This window comes from Notolepis coatsorum (genome assembly GCF_963971535.1).
Source record: "Notolepis coatsorum genome assembly, chromosome: 1".
Taxonomy (NCBI): Eukaryota; Metazoa; Chordata; class Actinopteri; order Aulopiformes; family Paralepididae; genus Notolepis; species Notolepis coatsorum.
In genome coordinates this window covers 93,227,392-93,253,229 of record NC_140165.1, presented here as the reverse complement: position 1 = coordinate 93,253,229, position 25,838 = coordinate 93,227,392, and the positions used below count along the sequence as shown (strand labels likewise).

The following is a 25,838-nucleotide window of genomic DNA, read 5'->3' as shown; positions in this document are numbered from 1 at the left end:
TATTGATGAAAAAATTATTTATTTAGGGCATATTGAAGGGACAGTTTATAGTGTCAATTGACAATGACAATGGACAGATAGCAATAGTATAAAGCAGGGGTGGGCAATTATTTTTCCCAGGGGGCCAAATGAGCAACTGAAAATATTTTGGAGGACCGGGCCAAAATTCCGAACTCAATTATGCATAATATACATTTTATTTCTATATAAAAAACAGTAAATGGCATTGTTTTGACCGCTGGTAAGAGTGTATGTTATTATTTGGCAATTAACACTTTGAATGCCCAAACCGAGATATTTCGGGTTATCAGCCCGCGGGTTGAATGCCCATCGCGAGAATATTCGTTTTTTTCTCGTTTTAATTTTTTATTAGCGATCTGAATTCATATCGCATCAACCCAGTCTACCATTGGTAAATCAGCCACCCCAGGTGCTCAGATGTGAAAAAAGTGCCCCCTATCGTCTCCCAGATGGTAATTCACCCTTTTGGATTGGACTCAATGAAAATGCATGAGAAAGAAATACCCGGAATCCACGTTTTACTTCTCACGCATGTAACCGCCGCCGATCAGCTTCATGCTGGACCCTCAGCACAGCGTGGTTACTGTGTTTTACAGTATACGTGTGGGATCAATAAAAGGATCGATTTTTGGAATGGCAATCAGGAATTGGAATAATCCATTTGGATACCATCTGATCTCAGGTAAGGAATCTATTTTACCAGTCTTAGGATAATCAGACCCGTTTTCACGGAGATATAAGCTTTCCCCCTATAATGTGATATGGCTGTTTGACTGTAAGAGCAATCAGGAACTGAGAGAATCGATTTTCAGCATGCGGCACCAGCGTGCACACGTACACATATACTATCGATAATCTAGAGTTTATTTGAAAACTATTCATAAATAGGCCGACAAATGACAACGTTCTAGAATATTACTGTACAGGGCGATTATCATGGAATCGTCTTTTTTTCCGTGAAAACGAGGGCTTTTCAAAATGCTATAAAACGGAAATGAACCGATAAAAAAACAATCCGCTACGACCAGGCATGCAGTCGTGCACACACGCGGTTACACGCTGTGTTAGTAGGTCACTGAGGCAGAAGTGCGATAAGTACCCGGCCGTTGTAGAAAGCAATGAAGCTACCCGGCCGACACTTATCACCTAGACTTTGCATAATAATAGGATACCATAGCATAACAACGAGAAGTGCCAAACCAAAATACAAGCCCTGTAGCAATTGGTGGGGGGTTGCTTGATCTGTGGTCAAGCAACACGACTGGAAGGATGAGACATTAAGTTGTGCTTCAGTCTGAAGGAAACTGTCCTTCTGTAAACTAACTCTAAGTTACATTGTTAATTTAGTTTGTATTTACTTTTCTAGTTTAAGTTAATTCAATTAAAGAAATTGTAACTACAATTACATTAAAAACATTGTTATGCATAATAATCATCTGTTTTGTGCACAACCGAGGGAACATGTATGCGCGTGCACGGTGGCGTGTGGGCAGTTCCGATATTACGACTGCATCACTGGCTTCGAGAATGTTGACTGGAAATGGGTCATTGATAATGCGACGGGCAGATTAGACACATAATTTAAAACATAGATTAGGCGATATTAATGCTAACATTGCAGTGGATGGTGGGCATTCAAGCACTAAATGTGCGCCCCCTGCTGGGCACTGAAAGTGTTAAAAGGTGAGGTTAGCTTTCAAAAATATCATTTATTCAAATAGAATTTCCAAAATGATAAACAATAATAATGATAAACAAAATGTGAAACATTTAACTCATTTTCAGTCACATTAATAACAAAGGGCATTTTGAGTTTCATATACTATTGAAACAAGGATTTTCTTAGCTTTCTAAAGACAACACATCATCTTTGTAGCTAAAATAAACAAGACATGTCACTGAACTGTGTAACTGTGTAAAGAAAAATGTCCCAGTTTTGTAGGCTTTTTGACTTTACATTTAATGTTTTCAGAACTGTGCAAAAAAAAAGATCATGTGTCCCATTTCACTTGTTATATTTCCACATTTGAGTGTTTTTCAGTTCTTTTTTTTCATTCAGTGTGAGAAATCCAGTCTCTTTTGAGCTTTAACAAGTCCATCAAAGTCAGGTTGAATGGCTGAGGTGGAGATGCGAAGCACAGCTGACAGATGTCCATCAGTGAGAGAGGATCTGTACCTGGATTTGGTAAACGTCATGACTGAGAATGTCTGTTCACATATGTAGGTGGATCCAAAGAGAACCAACATCTTCTGAGCATGTCTCCCCATGTTTGGAAAGTTCTCCTCCTTGAGAGCAGAGTAGAACTCTAGCAGTGATGCTGACTTAAAGTGCTCTTTCAGTAGTGAATCAGACTGCAGGTCAATGAGTTCAAGCTGAACATCAGTGGGTGCACTATCATCACCAGCTGCATTTCAACCTCAACCTTTTTAAAATCTTGAAAACGCCTTGAAAATTCATCATGCAGTTCTCCTCTCCTAACATGGATGAGTACCTGTGCCGGTGATCATCTGATGGTTTGACTTCTTTCAGGGTTTTCATGTGTTCGAGATTGTTGCTGCCTAGTTGCCTTGAAATTAATTGCAACTTTGTCATGAAGGCTATGCATTTCATGAGCAAAAATGACCTTGCCCTGCAGTTGTGTGCTCAGTAGGGATGGGTACCGTTCACATTTGAACCGATACGGTACCGGTACCTGTGAATCGATACCGGTACCCAACGGTACCTTTTTTCGGTACTTTAGTCTCTAAAAATGTAATATACCTACCTCAGTTGTGAAAAAATAAATCCAAACTTCAAATAACCACACTTTTGACCGTTTTTGGCTTGCCATCGCCCCGACTGCTTTGTTGTTGAATCAAGTAAAATCCTATGTAAGCGTATATTGTGCGTGTGAACGTTGACATGAAAAGAAAAAAGGTTAAAAAAAATAAAAATTATTATGATGTAATCTTTTGCGGGCCGGTCAGAATCATCCCGTACAATGCCCAGGTCTGGTATAAAGTATAGATTTAGCTCTACAAACAGCTTCACGCACACAATGAAAGGTTGTTATGATAAGCTGGCCTTATAGAGTGAGATTAGACGGATCCCAGTGGCCCCGAAAGTGTTAAAGTATTTCTATTCTATCTATTCTATTTATCCAGTCTATGTTCATACGGTCTTTGTTTATCTATTCCACTATTTTCTGATGTTTACAAAAGAAGTTGCGAAGGGGAAATAAATCTATATAGATATTTTGTCATGAATTAGTCATGACTCTGTTGATATTTTGTACATACTACTGGCTTATTGAGTGATTGTTTTTACCGTTATCCTGCCAAGCTTTCGTGTGTACGAATGCCAGGTTAATAACATTACCTCAAGTCTGTCTGCAGCAGGTCTCTCCACCCTTGGAACAGTATTTGTCTTTAGTAAAAGGTGCTTTGGTATAATATTTCTTCTCTTGGACTAGCAATAGTCATCAGGCTAAAAATGGCTGAAGAGGGTGCAGAAGAAATGGTACAAAAAGAGGTCCTCACCTCCTCCCCTGTGCAGGACTTGGCCTCTGGCGCGTCAGGGCCTCTCCCCGAGCTGCTGCCAGCAGTGAAGGTCAGGGGTTTGGCTGGTTCCATACGAGACTTCAGCGTTTTGTACAACGTCAGTGAGGGAGAGTTTCGAGCATGTATCTTGTACACAGGTTCCACTAAAATACTTATTTTTATCGCATTTACGCTGAAATGACATGCGAGAATCACAAGTTGTCATTTTGGAATGTGCCATGTTTGGGACCAAATAATTTTCAATTCAATTAACTCAAAATAAAAAAACAGAAATGATAGCACATCCATTCTCATGCACTTGATAGGTTAGAAGAAGTTACAAATATTATTTGTATTGGAAAGAAAATCCATTTCCTGAATTCACTGAATGTAAAGTGATTTGATGCCTTTCCTGATGTAGGATGGATACAAGTTGCATTAACAATTTTACTAATAACAAACACAAATCGTTTGCCAATTTGCTGATGTAGAATGGATAAATGTAACAGTGACAAGTGTTGCTAGGTTACAACTTCACCATGATTGGTACAATGTATCAACAGAATGTCAAGGAAGTGAAGTGATGCTTTAGGAATGAGGAGTTGCTAGGTTACCACTCAGGAGTTTATCACCATGAGATGTTAGCACTCAAAATGTAAAATACTCCAAGAGGGAATAAACTTGGGTCCATTTAGATACAAGTGTTCTAAGAAGTAGCGTTGTCTCCCAGTGCTGAACAGCTTTGGTGAGGATGTCTTAAAGGAACATGCCATGGGAAATTTGCTTATTTGCCATCTACCCTGGAGTTAGACAAGCAGATACATACCCTTTTCTTCTCTGTGCATGCATTAGGCTTAGGGAACAGCCGCACCGTTAGCCTACTGTAGCTTGGCGTCATTCAGTGGAAGTAGGTGTGCCAGTGTAGCCTAGTTCCCAACAGTCACGAAATACACTTCAAATACACTCCAAAATGTTCCTGTAAACATGTTGTGACCTGTGTATTTCCCACGTGGAGAAATAATAATTTTCAAATAGTTTTAAAAAAACAAGGGCTTTTGAGGTGATGAAATCACTGCGCCCAGGCAGCAGTGGTTCGGCAAAAAATTGTTGCGAGTATATACATCTGCTTATAAAACGAAAATGTCTAATTATTATATATTTTTTCCTCCACATGGTAAATACACAGGTCACAACATGTTTACAGGAAAGTTTGAGTTGTATTTGGAGTGTATTCATGACTGTTGGGAACTAGGCTACACTGGCACACCTTCTTCCAGTGAATGACAATAAGCTAGGGTAGCGGTATGGCTGTTCCCTAAGCCTAATGCATGCACAGAGAAGAAAAGGGTATGTATCTGCTTGTCTAACTCCAGGGTAAATGGCAAATAAGGTAATTTTCCAAAAAGTTGCCGTGTTCCTTTAATATTCGAGGGTATAGTGGATTAACTGTGATTACGTTGCTAGTAAACAGCTTGGATCCGCGCGTATTTCCTGTTAGCAACTAATGTTAGCAACTGATGTCAGCAACTGATGTTAGCAAACCACGGCAACAGGAAATTAACTTGGTCCATTTAGAATGCTTACATTGTCAAGTTGAAACCATCTATAATGGATGTTTCCAAGACAAATTGTTTCTGATTTCTGTACAGTTTTTTTTTGTTAAATAATGTTGTGATGTAGCCTACGGTAATGTTGTCCCTGTGAGCCATGCGTGAGGTCTCGTCTTCACTGCTTCTCAATAATAATAATAATAATAATAATAGATCAAATTTCTATAGCGCCTTTCATGAAACCCAAGGTCGATTTACAATCACAACCAAAAATAGGGCTAGGGAAGTAGGGAAAAAGGGGGGGGGGGATGAGGGCAGGTAAGGGATAATGAACCAAATCTAAACTAACTAATGGGGAAAAGCCTTGGTGAAGAGGTGTGTTTTGAGAGCAGTTTTGAAGGTGTCCAGGGTTGGGGCGTTGCGGATTTCAGGGGGGGGGAGAGTTCCAGAGGTGCCACTATGCGTTTGCACCACTGGCAGATTACAGTACATTCATAGTATTTGGTGAATAACATGTTTCTTCCCTCTCTGTATTCATCACCACTAATTAGTTACCAAGCAACCAATTAATACACCAGTTAATCTAAGTTAATATCAACAAAGATCATTCTCCAAATAAGTCATTCTTACCCTCGGAATTGTCCGATTGTCCGCTGAAGGTCAATTCTGAGGGGGACAAAATAAATAAATTAGATAGATGGATGGAAGAAAAGAAAATAATTTCTATCAGTGTACCTGCTGCTGTAAATCTGAGTAAAACAGTGATTCTACACATTTCCAGGGAACTGGCGACATTCCACGCCAGTACATTTTTTTTTTAAATCCTCTCTTTCTCCGATTTTTTCTCGGTTTTCTCCCCGTCCCAATTTGAGTTGTTGTGCCAATTCCCCCCCTCCCCTACCTGGTTGTTGTGCGCATGTTCTCCTACTGGTCGGTACAAGGGAACCCTGAAGTCATCTGCACGCTTCCTCAGACACGTGCGGCGACAGCCAGTGACTCTTTTTTCACCTGGCAGCGAGGATTCTCATTGGTGAAGTGTACAGGGATTAAAGCAAAAAGAAATCTCCTGACTGAACTTTTTTTCTGGCCAAGTCATATTCTTATTTTAACCTCCACTGTATTATTTTTTTAATAGCGTTAGCGTTTTAAGGGAGCCTACTTGTAGAGCCTACTGTCCTGGGCAAGAAAGGGCAAGACCAGCCGCATTTCATTGTATACCTGTATGCCGTGACAATTAAAACTCTTGACTTGACTTGACTGACTGTGACTATAGACCCTACTGTTGTGGTTGTTGTGCCAGGCAGGGAGGCTGTGTGCTGGAGAGCGTGAATGCAAGTCTTGTGGCTAGCTTCTGATTGATGGCGAGCTAGCACCCTTTTCCCATTACTTTGAACCATGAACTAAACGGCTTGTTATCATACAAACAAGAGACTAAACACATTTCGCAATTATGCCACAACAACAATGGACAGTCTCCTCCCGACCATTTGTATATATTTTTTACCACCCACCTCCCTCCTAATGTACAGTCTCCTCCTCATCATATGTATATATTTACTGTTAGGATCTCTGGGTAACAGTACTGTATATTTGCATATCGTATATGTGACAAATGTAACAGTACTATATACCTGTAAGTCATGTATGTCCCTATGTCATAAATGTCATGCATGTTGTGTATGTCATAAATGTCACTATGAATTGAAAATGGGGGACCCTGATGATGTAAACAAGACAAACGCCTTTCTCTGGTCTGCATCCCCTTAACAATTGTGTGTATTGCTACTGGATTTACCAGATCCAGAGTGAATGAATGAATGAAAACTTTATTTAATACATGAGACCCTCTTCTTGGGACCAAGTAAGGTTTCGTCGATAATCCAATGTACAGTTACAACACCCCCCCCATCACACCCACCCAACCACCTCCAATGTACAGTCCCCCCACCCCACCTACCCAACCTCCACCAATGTACAATTTCTACGTCAAATGTATATACTCTCTTTTTTAGACTATTTTTGTATCACAAACAATACTGTATTTGTAAATCTGGTATGTCATAAATGTATAGATGTAGCAGTATTGTCTATCTGTATGTCATGTGTGTCATATATGTTATGATGAATTGAAAATGGGGGACCCTGATGTAAACAAGACGAAAGTCTTTCTCTGGTCTGCATCCCCTTAACAATTGTATGTATTGAGCTGTACTGTATTGTACACATTCTGCAATCTGTTAATAACAATCAATCAATCAATATTTAACAGATTGCAGAATGGGTACAATACAGTACAGCTCAATACACACAATTGTTAAGGGGATGCAGACCAGAGAAACACGTTCGTCTTGTTTACATCAGGGTCCCCCATTTTCAATTCATAGTGACATACATGACATACTACAGGTATATAGTAGTTACATTTGTGACATATACGATATGCAAATATACAGTGCTGTTACCCAGAGATCCTAACAGAGATTATACATATGATGGGGAAGAGACTGTACATTAGGAGGGGGTACTGTGAAGTAACACAACAATGACAAATGTGTTGTTTCTGTTTTTCTTTTTGAAATAGTTGCGGCACACGGAACAAGTTAACAACTCACCACTACAGACAGCCCCCAGTAGCCTAGGTTTCCGTTAGAAAAAAAATTGTGCCGGTCTCCGTGTCCTTGAAGATTTCAATCTCCGGGACAAATGGGAGAAATTCCGGTCAAGAGTTTATTGAGCTTAAAAACAATTGATAACGCAAATAACGTTGTGATTAACAAAGGCATTCGTTTTGTGGCATTAACGTTACCTAGATTTATCAACATTCATATGTACATTTATCATACACGGAAAGCGAGCGGCACAAGGACACACACGCACGCAACAACACACTGGTTGTCGCGTAAATAACGTTCTGATTAACAAAAGGCATTCGTTTTGTGGCATTCACGTTACCTAGATTTATCAATAGCAATAGTAATATATATGTTTCTTTAGACTAGAATAAGTAAAATTAACTTACTATCTCGGAAAAGTTGCCGCATGTTCAGAGTTGTTGAGTCAAGTTTACTCCTCGAGTAGAGATAAAGCAATAGCCGACATTTCAGAAACTGAAAAAGCAAATAGTCGCTTCCCATTGGTGCTGAGCACAGCGGAGGCGGGTGAAAGCGCTGTAAACGATTGCTCGCAAATGACTGCTTGACGCCTCTGATTGGCTCAGGTTAAAATCCGTCACAACTCAGAATCAAATGACGGAATCTCCTAATCAAATGGACGGATATCCCTCTCAAGACGGAACGCTTTAATGCCTGAGTGTAACGCGTGGGAGGTCACGCTGCCTTCATCAAGTCCTGCCTCCACTGAGCAAGTGCCCAGACCTGACCTGTAGGCGTCGCTGTCCACAACGCCAGTTTCCCACCAACGGCTTCCCTCCCCCTAACCCAGCCAAACGAGTTAGTATGACGATCAGCCCAAGCCAAGGCAATGCTGACTCCGGGAGTCGAGACCGCAGCCTCTTGCATTGGTGACGAGCGCAATCTCCGCTACGCCACCTGACCACCCAACACGCCAGTAAATCTGAGAGGAAAACACAGCCATGCAAGGATCATCGTCAGTGCACATTTTGTTTTTGGCTAAATTCTTTAGCAGATTAGGATATCAACCACCATATATTTGCTGTATTTAAGCAAGTGATCTCTATTTTAGGCTAGGGTGACATCTCTAGCCAGCCTAAGGAAAAGGTAAGTCATATAACAGACGTGTGCACTGTGGAGAGAATTGAATCAGTCTAGGACACAAAACTGAAGTGTTCACTGTATTAGAGCCGTATTAACAGATCACTAGATTACTAATATCACATTTACCTGCACATATCTTGGGACGTGTGCACCATAACATTGTGAATGAACAATGCACAATAACATACACACTGGAGGTGGAACAGTGAATGAACAGTGCACCATAACATACACACTGGAGGTGGAACAGTGAATGAACAGTGAATCATAACATACACACATACACACTGGAGGAATCAGGAATGAAAAAGATTCACACTCATTCTATTCACTACCTAGAGGTGATACTTCACACACCAGGATGTGTAGATGCTTTGCATACAGTCGATTATATGAATGGGCTTGGTGACTATAATTACTAACATGCCCAATCAGGTTTTTATGCACATGAGTCTCCAGAACACTTATAGCTTATTGACAGCGGAAGAGTGCGCCCGAGTGCTTCCGCGTTTTCCCTGATTGGCTGCGACACGCCCCGCGGCAGGCGCGGCAGCCGCAGAGCGGAGCGGCAGAGCTTGCGGCATTATGTAGCCCTAATCGCAGATGATTTTCATTCGAAGCTTAGCTCACCTGGCAGCGCTGCGGTCCTGCGGTCCGTTGGTTACAAGTTCGAATCCCTTCAATTTTTTTTTTAACGTGTATTCTTTCGCCGGTTAAGGTTAGGCATGGTTAAGGTTAAGGTTAGGCATTGTTTCGGAGTTGGTTAAGGTTAGAAGGGTTAAGTTTAGGCGCTGTTAAGGAGCTGGTTAAGGTTAGAGTTTGTCTTAGAGAATGGCAATATTCTTTCTATGGTTAAGGTTAAGGTTAGGCATGGTTAAGGTTAAGGTTAGGCATTGTTTCGGAGTTGGTTAAGGTTAGAAGGGTTAAGTTTAGGCGCTGTTAAGGAGCTGGTTAAGGTTAGAGTTTGTCTTAGAGAATGGCAATAGACAGCCTATTTCCGCACTGCCGCTCTCTCGCGCTGCCGCGGTCACATGGTCACATTGTCACATTCTTGCACTCTTCCGCTGTCAATAAGCTACACGCCTCCAGAACACGAAAAAACCAAGCCAGAGTCCATCAGAGCTTCCTACACGGAGATATGGTCACTTTTCCGCACCTATCCTTACCTGTGAATGTGTCATGCCTCCACGGATTCCCGGAGGTATTATGCGGTGCGCGAAAGTTACCAAAACGTAGGAAGCTCTGATCGAATCTGTGCTTGGTTTTCCGTGTTCGGGAGACTCATGTGCACAAAAACCTGGTTATGATCATGTCTCTACCACAACGACAGCCCGAGCGGTGAGTGAATTACGCGAAGGGGAGCAAAGTCTTTATTATATGCCTGAAGCACTGTCTTTATGCTACGGAGATATACACTTTCAATTTTGACGGAGAGATACAATTGAACACAAATTTCAGATTATTTGATTGTCAGTAACGGCATTCGCATTGAACACTAAAAACGGTTATCAGCCCGATCGGTGTAAAAGCATTGCAGGATCAAGCTAGAATTGACGTCAAATCGCCCTTACCTGTGGCCGGGAGTAATCCAAAAAGAATATTCCAATTTCCTGATCGCCATCTGGTAGATCCAATGTCCATTTGCTCGACGGCATAATCGACCATAACATATGGATCGGGCATATTTGACGGGCTTCAATGTAACCGGCAGAACCGTTCGCCTCGCCGGGGAGGAAAAATGAAACCCCGAGACCTGGGGCCTTCCCACAGCCCAGGATACAATGTTAGAAATGGTGCTCGATACCGCCGTCTAGCGTGATGCGGCCGGTATTGCACCTAGGCATTCTCAATGCGATTCCCAATGTTAACGCAGAGTCAGTGGGCCTGTAATGAATAGAAATATCGAATAAAAGAAATAATCAAATAACGTATATATACGTGGTTGGCGTTCAACGGTTGTCGGACAAACACGTATATAAACGTTGTCGGAGCCCAATGAGTTAAGCCCGAGCGGTCCGGTACAAGATTGATAACACGCCATAAATCCATCTCTACAAAATGTATGAATATTGCTTTTTTTTTCAAATGTAGCCAAGAGTAAAGACCCTAACCCAGTCAAAACAGCAGTCAAAGTGTATATTTTCAGCATTACGTTTGTTTACCAATGATTTTAAGTGTTATTAGTAGGGGTGGAACGGTATGCATTCGAACCGTAAACCGTTCGGCACGACCTCCACGGTTCGGGGCGTGTATGTATTGTTCGGTTATAACGTTAGCCGCAAGCTAGGATAACGTTACGTTAGCTGCAAGCTAACGAACCGGCTAACGAACGTTAGCCGCAAGCTAACCGTGGGAACGCTCAAAGCGAAGTGACTCCACAACCAGTTCCATTACATTTACATTACATTTAGTCATTTAGCTGACGCTTTTATCCAAAGCGACTTACAAGTTCTGTACGACAAGCCATCAGGAAGGGCACAACTCTATCAGCTGAGCAACAATGTTCATCAAAGTGTTGAGTGCTACAGTGTAGGTTAGTTTATTAGGACAAGTGCATGACAGTACGGTTAGTTAGGGTTAGATTTTTTTTTTTTTTTTTTTTTTTAATTCAGATAATGGTTGAAGAAGTGCGTCTTTAGTCGACGGCGAAAGATTGGACGTGATTCGGCTGTCCTAACTGGGGTGGGTAGTTCATTCCACCATTGTGGGGCAAGGACTGAGAATAGGCGACTTCTCTTTGATGACCCTCCTGGAGCTTGGATAGGAGTAGGTCTGAGGCGGCCAGAAGATGCAGAGCGTAGGGGTCTTGAGGGTGTGTAGTTAGAGACCATTGACCGGAGGTAGGCGGGAGCGGTTCCCTTTGCCGCACGGTATGCTAGGTCGAGGGCCTTGAAGCGGATTCGTGCAGCAATGGGGAGCCAGTGCAGGTCCCTAAGAAGTGGGGTGACATGGGCCGACTTCGGTAGGTTTGAGATCAGGCGGGCCGCTGCGTTCTGAATGAGTTGAAGAGGCTTAGTGGCAGTGGCCGGGAGGCCAGCGAGCAGTGCATTGCAGTAGTCGAGGCGGGAGATGACTGTTGATTGGACGAGGAGTTGGGTGGCTTCTTTTGTCAGGAAGGGGCGTATCCTTCTGACGTTGCTCAGGAGGAATCGGCAGGTTCTGGTCGTCGCTGCGATGTGAGCAGAGAAGTTCAACTGGTCGTCGAGGACAACACCAAGGTTCTTGGCGGTCGGGGACGCAGTCACAGCTGTATTCTCGACTGTGATTGAAAGGTCGGTTAGGGGGGAGGATTTGGCCGGCAGGTGGAGCAATTCTGTTTTGCTTAGGTTCAGTTTGAGGTGGTTGGACGTCATCCAGGCTGAGATGTCGGACAGACAGGCCGAGATCCGCTCAGAGACGTGGATATCTGAGGGAGGGAAGGTGAGGAAGAGTTGAGTATCGTCGGCATAACAATGGTAGGAGAAGCCATGAGACGTGATAATGTTACCCAGTGATTTAGTGTAGAGGGAGAAGAGAAGGGGTCCTAAAACCGAGCCCTGGGGGACACCCGTCCGCAGGGGGCGGGTGGCCGACAGGGTCCCTCTCCATGACACTTGGTAGGAGCGGTCATTGAGGTATGATGACAGCCATGTCAGCGCAGAGCCAGCCACTCCCATTCCTGCGAGGGCCGCAAGGAGGATCTGGTGGTTGACTGTGTCGAAGGCTGCAGATAGATCTAGGAGAATCAGGACAGAGGAGAGGCCTTTCGCTTTTGCTAAGTGAAGTGCCTCTGTGACCGCAATGAGGGCTGTCTCTGTGGAGTGACCAGTCCTGAAGCCTGACTGATTAGGGTCTAGGAGGTCATTCTGTAAGAGATAAGCAGTAAGTTGGTTGGATACAGCACGTTCAAGTGTTTTAGAAAGGAAGGAGAGAAGAGAGACAGGACGGTAGTTGCCTATGACGGTAGGGTTCAGGGTTGGTTTTTTTATGAGCGGCGTGACTCTGGCTTGTTTTAGGGAGGTGGGGACCACCCCCGAGTTGAGTGAGGAGTTGATGGTTGCAGTTAGGAATGGGAGGATGTCTGGTGCTATGGTCTGGAGGAGTGGGGAGGGTAGCTGGTCCAGCTGGCAAGTAGTCGGACGGTTTGACGTTACCAGTGTCAGGGTCTCTGCTTCTGTAATGGGAGAGAAAGATGTGTGAAGGATGAGGTTCTCGATTCAGCATTTGGAATGGGTGGGGGTTGGGAGAAGGAGCTGCGGATGTTCTCCACTTTTTCCTCAAAGAAGATCGCAAAGTCTTCGGCAGAGAAAGATGAGGGAGGGGGGGGTGGGGGGGGAGTGAGGAGGGAGGACATGGTAGCATGCAGTTTGCGAAGATTCTTGGCAGAGGCCTCGATCCTATGGTGGAAGAAAGAAGCTTTGGCATTAGTGATGGTTTTGGAGAATGTTAACAAGAGGTTGTGATATGTGTCGATGTCAGCAGTGAGGCGTGACTTTCTATACTTCCTTTCAGCTGCTCTCAGGACCTGTCTTTGTTCTCTCACTGGATCTGTCAGCCATGGACTGGGTGGGGAACGGCGGGCAGGTTTCTCAACGAGGGGACAGAGCTTGTCGAAGGAGGTTGCAAGGGCTGAAAGGAGGGTGGAGGTTGCCATCTCTGTGGAGAGAGCAGAGAAGGTGTCACTCAAAGGTAGAGCGGACAGTATGTCAGAGGAGAGGGTGGAGGGGGATAGGGAGGGCAGGTTGCGTCTGAGTGAGACTGTTTGAGTTGGGGTGAAGACCTTTCGGTTAAGCATGAGAGTTAGTGAGAAGGATATGAAGGAATGGTCAGATACATGTAGGGGAGTTACCGTGGTGTTAATGATGCTGGAGTTACGGGAAAATATGAGATCCAAGGAGTTGCCTGCTTTGTGGGTGGGAGGCATGGCAGTGGGAGTCAGGTCAAACGATTGTAGGAGGGAGACTACTATGACTGACTGAGATGAGTCAGGCAGGTTGAAGTCGCCCAGTAGAAGGAGAGGGGTACCATCTTCCGGTAAGGAGCTAAGAAGCATGTCCAGCTCATCTGTGAAGTGATCGAGTGTACCTGGAGGGCGGTAGAGTGTAACAATGGTGAGATTGAAAGGATTAGAGACAGATACTGCATGATATTCGAGAGAGGAGAGTGACAGTTCTGGGAGTGGTGTTACGTTTGTAGCCCATGAAGGAGATGTCATGAGGGCAGTGCCTCCACCCCGTCTGGAAGGTCGAGGTGTGTGAGTGAAGTTATAGTTTGTAGATAATGCTGCAGGTGTTGATGAGTTATTGGGGGTTATCCAGGTCTCAGTTAGAGCCAGGAGCTGCAGATTTAGACTATGGGCGTAGGCAGTAATGAAGTCAGCTTTCTTGACTGCTGATTGACAATTCCATAAGCCTCCCCGTACTGTGACAGGTGTATTAGTGGCTGTAGGAGGGTAGGAGAGATTAGCCGGGTTGCTAGCAAACTGGCGTGGATGGGTAGAGTCAGTTCTGGAGGAGCAGATTGTGGATATAGGTATGAGACACATTGTCTTGTCAAGAGTGGCAGGGAGGAAGTAGAGAGATAGCAGTGTGGGAGGGAAATATAGGATTATGGTGTACTTAGCACTGGGTGGATCGGTGGATCCCTCGGCGGAGAACTCCAGGAAAACTCCTCCTCTTTGTCCCTCTTCGTTTCTCGACGCTTCGCTGACGCTACACCAGCAAGCCTTTAAATCACTATCACCATCACTATCACTAATTAGTGCTGTCTTAACACCTGGCCCTTAATGGGGGCACTTAACAAAACAAAATGGCCGTTTTAAACACGCCCCTTTAATCAAGTCAGCTGGTTCCTCACTTTTAAGATTCACTAATAAACTTAAAATGGCTTACCCTAGTTTTCAGTATAAAGCAATGTTTCTCAGTGAGTGTGTCCTGTCCTTCCTTAACAGAGCCCAGTACAGAGTGATTTCAACACAGTGTGGACCTCTGCTTTTAAACAGGGCAGGCTCTTAATGGCTCACTCAGCAAATCAGATGCTACTAGTAAACAGGAAACAGTCCCTTAATGGGGGCACTTAACTAAACAAAATGGCCGTTTTAAACACGCCCCTTTAATCAAGTCAGCTGGTTCCTCACTTTTAAGATTCACTAATAAACTTAAAATGGCTTACCCTAGTTTTCAGTATAAAGCAATGTTTCTCAGTGAGTGTGTCCTGTCCTTCCTTAACAGAGCCCAGTACATTATTAGTGGGGAAGGGGGGGTATATTGATGAGGCTTGACAACAGAGGTTCAAAGATAACTTCACGTTTATTGGCTGTTCGTTTATATTATATCATCAGGGCTTCTCCAGGTTCCAACGCTGTGTGTTACTGTTGACTATTTACTTCCTGGTGTGACGTCACTTCAAATACAGCTACCAAGACTCTCAAATAGCAAAAGCGAGTCGAGTCGATTAGGTACCATGCAGTGAAAAGCGGATACTTCATAATGTTTCATGCAATTAAAAAGTCAATATATATTTAGTACACATGATTTATTTATTTTAAATAACAGTGACTTTTCCTTTTTGATAAGTCTAGAAAGTCTAGTGCTGGTTGAGCATATGCATACTCTGTGCATCCCCTTAACACTTTGAGTGCCAGCGACGAGATATGTCGTTAGTTCATGCCGACCGTTGAGTGCCAGCCGACGAGAGATCTCGTTTTTAATCGTTATTTTTTTTATTATCGATTTGAATTCATATTTCATCAATCTAGTCTCACGTTAGTGCTGCAAACTCTCTCTGAGCTCCATTGGGAAAATACCGCCCCCTATCGTCTCTCCCTGTTGTACTGCACCCCATTGGATTAGACTGAATGAAACACATGGGGGGGGGGGGGGGGGGAAATCCAGCTTCCTCATTTTACTTCTCGGGCAAGCCACCCGAGGGGATCCAAGTCATTTCCGAGCCCCAAAACAGCGTGGAATACATATTTCCAGTATCCAGCGTTGGATCAATAAATGCGATCGATATTTGGAATGGCGATCAGGAATTGGAATAATCTTTTTGAAGAACATCTGATCTGAGGTAAGGAATCTATTTGACCAGTCTTAGGATAATCTGATCTTTTTTCACAGAGATATCAACGTGTGCCCTATGTGTGTGTGCGTGTGTGTGTGCTGAAGGAAGAGAGATTCGATTTTTCAGCCCGCTTATATAGCGTGCATAAGTACACATACTATCGATAATCTAGCGTTTATTTGAAAACTATTCATAAATAGGCCGAAAAACGTTTTTTATGTATTCCAGAATATTCCAGTAAAGGGCGTTTGTGGTATCTTTGACTGGTATTTCATAACAAATCCATGTATGTATAAATTAGTTGGAACAAACAGTAGCAGGCGTCAGTGTTGTGTGACATTCTGGGGAGCCTTCAGGCAAACCCCCTCATGCTAAAACTGTATACTCAACTGTATTTAGAAGAACAGTTGGAGACACAGGGGGCAGGTCATAAAAGCCCCCTCATGCTAAAACTGTTTGTGACACATTCAAGGAACTATTAATTCAGTATACTTTATATAGGGAATCTGGTATTAAAATATAGACAATGCCACATTGGTTTAATGCTGAATAAATATGTAACTCATTACATTAAAGCTACAATTTAGAAAAGGTTCTAGTGTTCAACTGGCAAAACCAAATAAAAATAACTGCAAATCCATTCTCTCTGGGGGGAAGAAGATGCCAAGTCATCAAGAAGCCACAGCGACGGGGGCTGCAGGAACCAGCCCATATACCCCGAGGAGGGACAGGAACAGGGGGGCGGGACGCCCCCCCAGAAGATCATCTAAGGGACCCAAGGAACAGAGAAGACTCCATATATAGAATCAAGAAATCTAATTGGACCAAACGTATTATTAGAATGTGCTAGGACTGATGGAAATCAGAGTATTTAAGAGACAGCGCAGTGTTTGAGAGGCAGGCCAGACAGATATCCCATCCCCAGGGGGTCTTTCTGGTCTCCACCACTTCCACAGACTGCCCTCTTGCCGCGACGTGAGTAAACTGTATGGAATAATCACTGTTTGTGATATATAGAGTAAGATGCCTATCTTAGACCAGGTTTAACCATGTGGTGGCAAGAGTAAGATAGTCTATTCCATTGATAAACATGACTACTTTTATGTGCATACTTGTTTTGATGTGAGAGCCACCGTGAATGGGCGATGATTATGTAAAACCTCATCAATCCTTTTGTACAATCATGTCTTATGAAAAATGATGAATAATCCCTGTATGTAACTGATGCATTTTCACCTTTGGGCCTCTCGGCAATAAATACATGAGTTTGAATTAAGAACTCTGTGGTCTTGACTGCACGTTTATTCCTTGCTGGCTATATTGGAAGTCAGATGAGGAGACCATTATATCACTTATGATCTTTCCCTCCTTCCAGATAACAACCTCATTGTGCTGTAATAATCCTTGGGTATGTGATTAGAAATATACCACACGTTTATCACAGAATCTTTATATTTTCCTGAAACTTTCAAAAAACGAGTTTTACAAAATGGTATAAAACGGAAATGAACCGATTAAAAAACAATCCGTTTTGACAATGTTGACTGCAAACAAGTCATTGATAAGCGACGGCCAGATTAGACACATAGCCATAATTTAAGACATAGTTTATGCGTTCACAAATATGAGAACGCTATCATTGAAGTGGGTGGTGGCATTCAAGGGGGGTAAGGCGCGCCACATGGCTGGTAATGAAAGTGTTAACAATTGTGTGTATTGAGCTGTACTGTATTGTACCCATTCTACAATCTGTTAATAACATTTTCAATCAATCAATCAATACTTCATGTTGATGGCTTTTGTCTATAATGTGGCCACAAAAATAGAATTATTTTGTTTGTTTGCACTAAGTTAATACTTTGACAAATGTTGCCTATATTTTTCAGTCAGTTCGGTCTTTGTGTGCCAAACATTATTTAAGACAAACCGCTGTAAACCTTTTTTTTTACCAAATAAATTAGAAGCATGTTTAAATCAGCAATGCTCCTCTTGCTGTACCAAAATCTCTCCTAGCTCTAACCGGTCACTGTCAAAATAATGTGCCTGATGTCAAACTGCCTCATTCTTTCAGTTTTTGCATGACTACTGTACGTCCTTGAGAATAACTGAAAAATTTGATTATTTTTAGGCTATATATCTTATGCTGATGTATGGTATTTTTGGAGTATTACATTAAAAAAAATAAAAATGTAAAACAACATATCGAACTGACCCGAAAACCGAGACACAAACCGTGATACCAACCGAACCGTGAATTTTGTGAACCGTTCCACCCCTAGTTATTAGTGAAATATGAGTTTATAGAAATCTCAGGGCATCGGAAAAAGGTGCTTATAGATGTGAGGATTTGGCGCAACCTAACTTGAGTGTAGTCTTTTGAGAGAAGAGACCCAGGGCTTTCGATGGGCTTTCGAATAAAAAAAGAAAAACGACACTTCCCAGCTCACATCAATCATCTGACTTCTAGCATGACTTTTTTTATTTCTCTTATTTTTCGGGATCATATCCCACAAACCTGAACATTATTGCCATAAAACTGAACGCAGTTAGTTTCTCCACCTTTCTGTGAACGTCTAGCAAAAAAAACAACGTTGCAAAATGGCGGAAAAAAGTAACTGTACTTACAGTAGATTTCATTCACGTTTACGGTCAGGGGCGCCTGGTGAAACTAAATCCAGATTGAACTCTGCCATTGGAAAGTGGAGATTTGGCCCGATCCATAGATGTGTGACTTGGCCATAATAAGGTAATTTATAGGTTAAGAGAGGTTAAGAGGTTAAGCGTTGGACTGTGACGTCAGAGGAGACACTCCAGGCTGCACTGGAATGCACAGACTGGAGTGTGTTCTGTGATAACACAGGCAATATTAACGAATACACTGAAACGGTGCTTGACTTTGTCTGTACTCTGGTAGAAGAAACAATCCCCTCTACCACAATTAGAATTTACCCAAATCAAAAGCCCTGGGTAGATAAATCCGGTCGTGAGGCTCTGAAAGTGCGCACCTCAGCCTACAACGCCGGGCTTGTGACAGGCAACATGAATGAACACAAGATGGCGAGATACAACGTCAGGAGAGCAGTAATAGAGGTAAAACGGCGTTATAGGGATAAAGTTGAACTTCAGTTTGAACAGGCTGACTCTAGAGGTATGTGGCAGGGCCTCAGAACGATGACAGATTACAAAGGCACCTCCCTCAAACTGAACAGTGACATCTCCTTAGCAAATTATCTCAATACCTTCTATGCGAGGTTTGAGGCTGTGAATAACAACACCAGCCTACAAACCACTGCAATGGAGGGGGGGGGGGGAGGGGGGGGCGCTGCTGATGGAGATTCAGTGTTCAGAATAACAGAACATGAGGTGAGGAGGACCTTTAAGAAAGTGAATATCAGGAAGGCAGCAGGACCGGACGGCATCCCCGGCCGCGTCCTAAAAGTCTGTGCCGACCAACTGGCCCCGGTATTCACTGACATATTTAACCTGTCCTTGGAACAGGCTGTCATCCCCACCTGTCTGAAGAAGTCCACCATCATCCCTGTACCCAAAAAATCTACGCCCGCTTGCCTCAACGACTACCGCCCTGTAGCTCTCACCTCCATAGCCATGAAGTGCTTTGAGAAGCTAGTGAAGGGCTACATCTGTTCCTCCCTCCCCATCAACCTGGACCCCCTGCAATTTGCATACCGCCCCAACAGGTCCACGGAGGACGCCATAGCCCATGTGCTGCACACAGCAGCATCACACCTGGACAAGAGGCATGGGAACTATGTGAGAATGCTGTTCATCGACTACAGCTCAGCATTCAATACCATAGTCCCCTCCAAACTCATAGCCAAGCTCAGGGACCTGGGCTTGAACTATGACCTCTGCCAGTGGGTCTTGGACTTTCTGACGGGTAGACCCCAGGTGGTAAGAGCAGGCAACTGCACCTCCTCATCCATCACGCTCAACATAGGGGCCCCCCAGGGCTGTGTTCTGAGTCCCCTCCTCTACTCCCTGTACACACATGACTGTGTGGCACAGCGGAACAACAACACAATCATCAAATTTGCTGATGACACAGTAGTGGTGGGCCTAATCTCTGCCAACGACGATAGGGCCTACTTGGAAGAGGTAGAGAATCTGTCGCAGTGGTGTCAGGAGAACTGCCTCTCCCTGAACGTCAGCAAAACAAAAGAGATGATTGTGGACTTCAGGAGGTCGGGGGTCAGGGACTACAGCCCCCTCAGCATCTACGGGGCACCAGTTGAGAGAGTGAACAGTTTTAAGTACCTAGGAGGAGTCCACATATCCGAGGACTTGACATGGACCACACACATTGACAGTGTTGTGAAGAAGGCACGGCAACGCCTCTACTTCCTCAGGCGCCTAAGGAAGTTCCAAGTCAGTCAGAAGATCCTTAAGAACTTCTACTCATGCACAATAGAGAGCATCCTGACTGGCAATATCACCTCCTGGTTTGGGAATAGCACCGCACAAGACCGCAGCAGACTACAGAGTGGCCCGTTCAGCCGAACGCACAATTGGAGGGGGGCTTCCCACTCTCCAGAACATTTACAACAAGCGTGGGTAAGGCTAAGAGAATTATCAAAGACTCCAGGCACCCAAACAACTGCCTCTTTGAACTGCTGCGGTCAGGCAAGCGATACCGGAGTCTCATGGCAAGCACAGAAAGACTCAGAAGAAGCTTCTATCCCCAGGCCATCAGGTTAACACTATGCAACAACCATCAAAAGCACTCACAGCACACACATCCACACGCACACACTCACTTTAAACAAATAACTCACTGCAGCACCCACTCTACACACTTTAGAACACCCAAACGCACTTTATATTTATTGGCAAAGAATTTGCACTACAACCCATACCTCAGTACACCTTACTGTAAATTGTACCTAAATTGTACCTCATCCCATTTCTGCTTTGCACTATATAGTACATTGTATATTAGTATATTAGTATATTGTATGGTAACTCAGTTACTTCTACTCTGCATTGAACATTGTACATATGTACATACTGAACACTTGTGTCTACGTACGTGACTTCTATTTTATACTTATCCTTTTGTCTAGCACAGTCTCTGGAGCGAAACAGAAAGAAGCATTTTGTATAAAAGTATTCTGTACTTCTGTATGACAACTAATAAAGAAACTTGAAATTTGAGGCCTGATATTCTATAATCATATTTCAAATTGCATGTGTCCGGATGGCAGAATTCAGTACTGTATCTACAAAATCTCCTGTTAAGCATCTGCCCTTTATTAATTTGCTTAGATTATTTCTACATGTGATCTCAAGGAGGTGCTGAATGAGCTCAGTGACAAAAAAATTAAAAATTAAAATAATACACTTCCCAGCTCACGTCAATCATCTGACTTCTAGTGTGACTTTTTTCCCGGGATGATATCCCACAAACCGGAACGTTATTGCCATAAAACTGAACGCAGTTTGTTTCTCTACCTTTCTGTGAACGTCTAGCAAAAAACGCTGTTGCAATCTGGTGAAAATGGCGGGAAAAGTTACATATATACATTTATAAAAGAGTAACTGTACTTTCAGTAGATCTCAAGAAGGTGCTGAATGAGCTCAGTGGCAATTTGTCATGTCTGGTAAATTTTAGCATGGTGTTATTCACCGTCAAAGATGAAAAAAGAAAAAGAAAAATGTATATTCTCCTTTGGTTCATTACAATTTACTCTGCCTAGTACAGACCACGTGAGATCACGTGTACAAAAAAACCTAAGGAAATGAATAAAGGGAAGATGATTAAACAGAAGGTTTTGAAGATACAGTACTGAATTCTCCCATCCGGACCAATGCAATTTGAAATATTATTATAGAATATAGAATAGCAGGCTTATAAATTACCTTATTATAGCCAATTCGCACATTTATGGATTGTGCCAAATCGTATATGTACAGTAGCTTTTTTATTTTTGCCAGGGTGGCACCATTTTGAAACTAATTTCAAATCTAATTGTTGCTACATGCTAAAAATAGGGAAGAGAAACTAACTGCGCTTCAATATATACCAATAACGTTACGTTTTGTGGTTTATTATCCCGAGTAATAAGATATATTAAAAAAATGCATACAGAAGTAATTTGCTTGAAACCCCATAGAGGCCTTTTGGGAAGTGTCGTTCGGAAGAATTCCAACACTCAAAAGCTGTCGGTGTCCTCTTAAAAATGGCTGCAAAAAACTTCCTGACGTTCAAATTTTTCAAAATGGTTGACTTTCGCGAACTAAACACCAAAACAAAAACGAAAATCTATCTAATAACACTTTAACCTATTGGTAAACTAACGTATTGATGATAATATACATTATAACTGCTGACATGGTTATGTTTATATTTGAATACGTTTGAAAAATAAAACGATACTTTTGTCAAACAGTCTGGAGAGATTGATTTATGGACCGCACGGGTGGAAGAGGTTAACCTCTCTGATTTTTCTTTGCATCTTTGACAGTGAATAACACCATGCTAAAAATGACCAGACATGAAAAACTGCCACTGAGCTCATGCAGTACCTTCTTGAGATCACGTGTACAAATGAATAAAGTGAATAATAATTTGAAATATTATTATAGAATATAGAATATGAGGCCTATAAATTACCTTATTATAGCGAACTTGCACGTCTATGGATCGGGCCAAATCTACTCTTTCCAATGGCAGAGTTCAATTTGGAGTGGATTTAGGGGGGAAAAACGTAACATTATGTCATACTGCAGATCGACAGATTGACATACATAGACAGATTGATTTATGATGTGATGTCATTTTGGGACCGGTACCGGACCCGTCGGGTGGAAGAGGTTAAATGCTATGTTCTTTTGGTAGAACTCTTCGGCTGCCGCAGGAGTGTTGAGAGAGTAACGGATTCCGTTCATGGTTATTAAAAATCTTGCTGGGTAGTCAAGAGATACCTGGGATGCGGTTTTTAGCCTTGCTTAGCTATCGCCGGAAATGGAAATGCTGAAATAATAGCGTGAATTATTCTAAAAGTTATAATTATTTTGTCTCATCTCGTTTTAGTCAACATAAATTAAGAATGATTTCGTCATGGTTTTTGTAAAGTACATTGGGTCTCATTCCCGAATATCTTCCAAAGAGTTCTCTTGGAAGACTTATCTTGGAACCGACTAAGACAGAATCTACAACAAGTTCACTCCGAGTCCCCAACGTGTGGGGAAGATGTCTTAATATACTCAAACTGTCTCAGCTGAGATGCCGCGATGAGGAATGTCACCGCTCTGAAACATGAACGCCCGTCCGAAGCTCCTTATAAGGCAGCCAATAGCGAAGTGTGCAGATGAAATCGCAAAAAGTCAATAGTTAGACACACCTGTCCAGCTCATTAGAATGCAACTGACAATGCAGCCGTGTGAAAATGTTTGCCGATATGCGGAAGCGCTTTGCAACCGATCAAAATGAGATTCGATTAATGTATTGTCATCATATAGTACAGCTCGTGGTGCACCTGCCGCAGCGTGCACGCTCGCACGCACACACACACGCGTGCGCAGTAGGGATGGGTACCTTTCACATTTGAACCGATACGGTACCGGTACCTGTGAATCGATACCGGTACCCAACGGTACCTTTTTTCTGTACTTTAGTCTCAAGAAATACCTACCTCAGTCGTAAATAAAAATCCAAACTTCAAATAACTACAATTTTGACAGTTTTCGGCTTGCCATTGCTCCGACTGCTTTGTTGTTGAATCAAGTCAAATCCTAGGTAAGCATATATTGTGCGTGTGAACGTTGACATGAAAAGAAAAAAGGTAAAAAAAAATTAAAATAAAAAAAAATTAAATAAAAGTAATTAATTTTTTTCCCGGTATCTCACTTGAATCGATACTCGGTAGTACCGACGTGTTTCGGTTCGGTATCTCAAAAGTACAGAATTCGGTACCCATCCCTAGCGCGCAGTACTGTATAGCCTACGCGCGTAATGAATGAACGCAGTATAGGCTTATATTATTCTAATCATGACTTGTTTTATTAGGAGCAGCAGCAGCAAATATACTGCACTGCCCGCCCCGTAGACCGTAGTACAGTCCACCATGCAGTCCGCTTGTACGCCCGACTCTGGCGGCCTTAATATGTGTACTGTATTTACTGTATGTAGGTAGGGCAGAGCATATATAGTACCTACTAAATCCTAATGAAACAAGTAATTAGAATAATATAAGCCTATATACTGTTCATTCATTAGACACGTAGGCTATACTGGCACACAGTCTATTTCCATGCGATTAGCTTTAGTTCTTATTTATTTATTTATCCACCGTCATTTCAGTGTTGGTGTATAGGCTATATAGTGTATTTCAATATCAGTTTAATTGATTAATGATATATTCAAAGGAAAGCAGGTTTATAGCTATATCAAACAAAGGTCTGTCCCATTGTATACCAATCAATGGGATATATTGCATGTTGACCTGCATTATTTCAAATGTATAATTAATCATTAAAACAGATATGTAACAAATAAGAAATACAAATTCCACAGAAGGCATTAACACATCCACCGCCGTTCACGCTGTACAGCGTTATTGCCCGCCATGCGTTGTCTGCCAAACCACGCTGTACAGCGATATTGAGATCATATTTAATTTTTTCGCCATGGCATTAATAATTCAGCCACCCAGCCTCTGGTGATACAGTGGGACCCTGCACAATAGTGCAATGCCTCAATACAGCCGCCTGGTGGATGATCGGGCGAGTTACAACCGGAAGTGGCAATCGGTGCATCTGGGAAATCCATCCGGCAGTCACATATCATTGCGGGACTCCAGACATACACTGGCGTGCATATGGATCGCTGCCATAACTCAATAATCGATATGATTTGGGCGTTTATTGCAGCATACAAACCGGAAATGGATCTAGGAGATCGACGTCAAATAAGTGGGATCTTTTTCCTCCAGTCTCGTCGGCGAACGGTAAGAGGCAACTAACGTTATTTTCAAGCCGATTGTACATTTCTTTATTTACAAACCATCTGATCAATAAATCAACCCATACTACATAAAGCAGTTAGTGACGATCAAGGAATTATAAACGACCCCCCCCCCCTTTCCTTTGCGCATGATGAAGCATAACTAGACCGATCATATACATTTGAATTTTTTAATATAGCGTGTATAGGGAAGACACTCATGAATGACCTATGCTCCCCAAAGAGCAAAAGGGTTTAAGTCAAGTAAGTCAGGGAAGACACGCCAATCGATAATCTATATATGCGTTTAGGCCTATAACTCACATTCTAGGAATTACTGCAGAAAACAATAAAAACATACTTATATTCTAGACGGTATTTTTGTATGAATATATGAATGAAAAAGTATAACGTTCCTACTTCCTGAACGATAGATAATCGATGTTGAATGGGCCATAGTAATGTCAATTTAGCAATACAATTTAAAAGGTTAAACTTATAGCCCTGCAAAGAAGGTGAACATCTCCATAGGCTTACAGTGGTGGCAGACTGGCTATATTGATGGATATAACCAATGGCAGGGAATGTGTTAAATAATTATTATTTTCAATCATTTCACAATAATTGCATAATTGTGTTTGAATATCTGAGTAATTAAAGTAATTATACATTTGTCCAAAATAGCTGGTTCAGGCGGCTGGGTGGCGCAGCGGACAAGGCGATTGTCACCAACGCAAGAGACACTGGTATTGAATCCAGCTGTCAGCGTATGATGACAACCATATATAGTCATCATTTTAGTTGACAAAATTAACACTGCAATCAAGTTAGTTTACTGTATGCATGCAGGCTTCGCAGGGCTCCGTGTCTGTGCATAGTTGTAGCCGATAAAGGCCTATATGTAGGTTATGCTATATATCATTTATATACAGTAGGCTACCTTATACTAATAATTTCCTTAAAGCTGCAACAAACATGGTAACCTTCCTCCTGGCTGTGTCTGTGGAACCT

The 25,838-nt window shown here is 42.6% G+C and overlaps 1 protein-coding gene across 1 annotated transcript in view; it reads right to left on the bottom strand.

Moving 5' to 3' along the window:
- LOC311242772 (uncharacterized protein) overlaps positions 1 to 25,838 on the bottom strand; it is a gene marked incomplete at its 5' end in the record, with an annotated part of 89,278 nt that overhangs the window by 31,638 nt on the left and 31,802 nt on the right. Inside the window, 2 exons of the mRNA XM_084331803.1 lie at positions 3,541 to 3,733; positions 5,721 to 5,756. Coding sequence (XP_084187929.1) covers positions 3,541 to 3,733; positions 5,721 to 5,756 — 229 coding nt within the window. The remainder of the gene's footprint in view (positions 1 to 3,540; positions 3,734 to 5,720; positions 5,757 to 25,838) is intronic.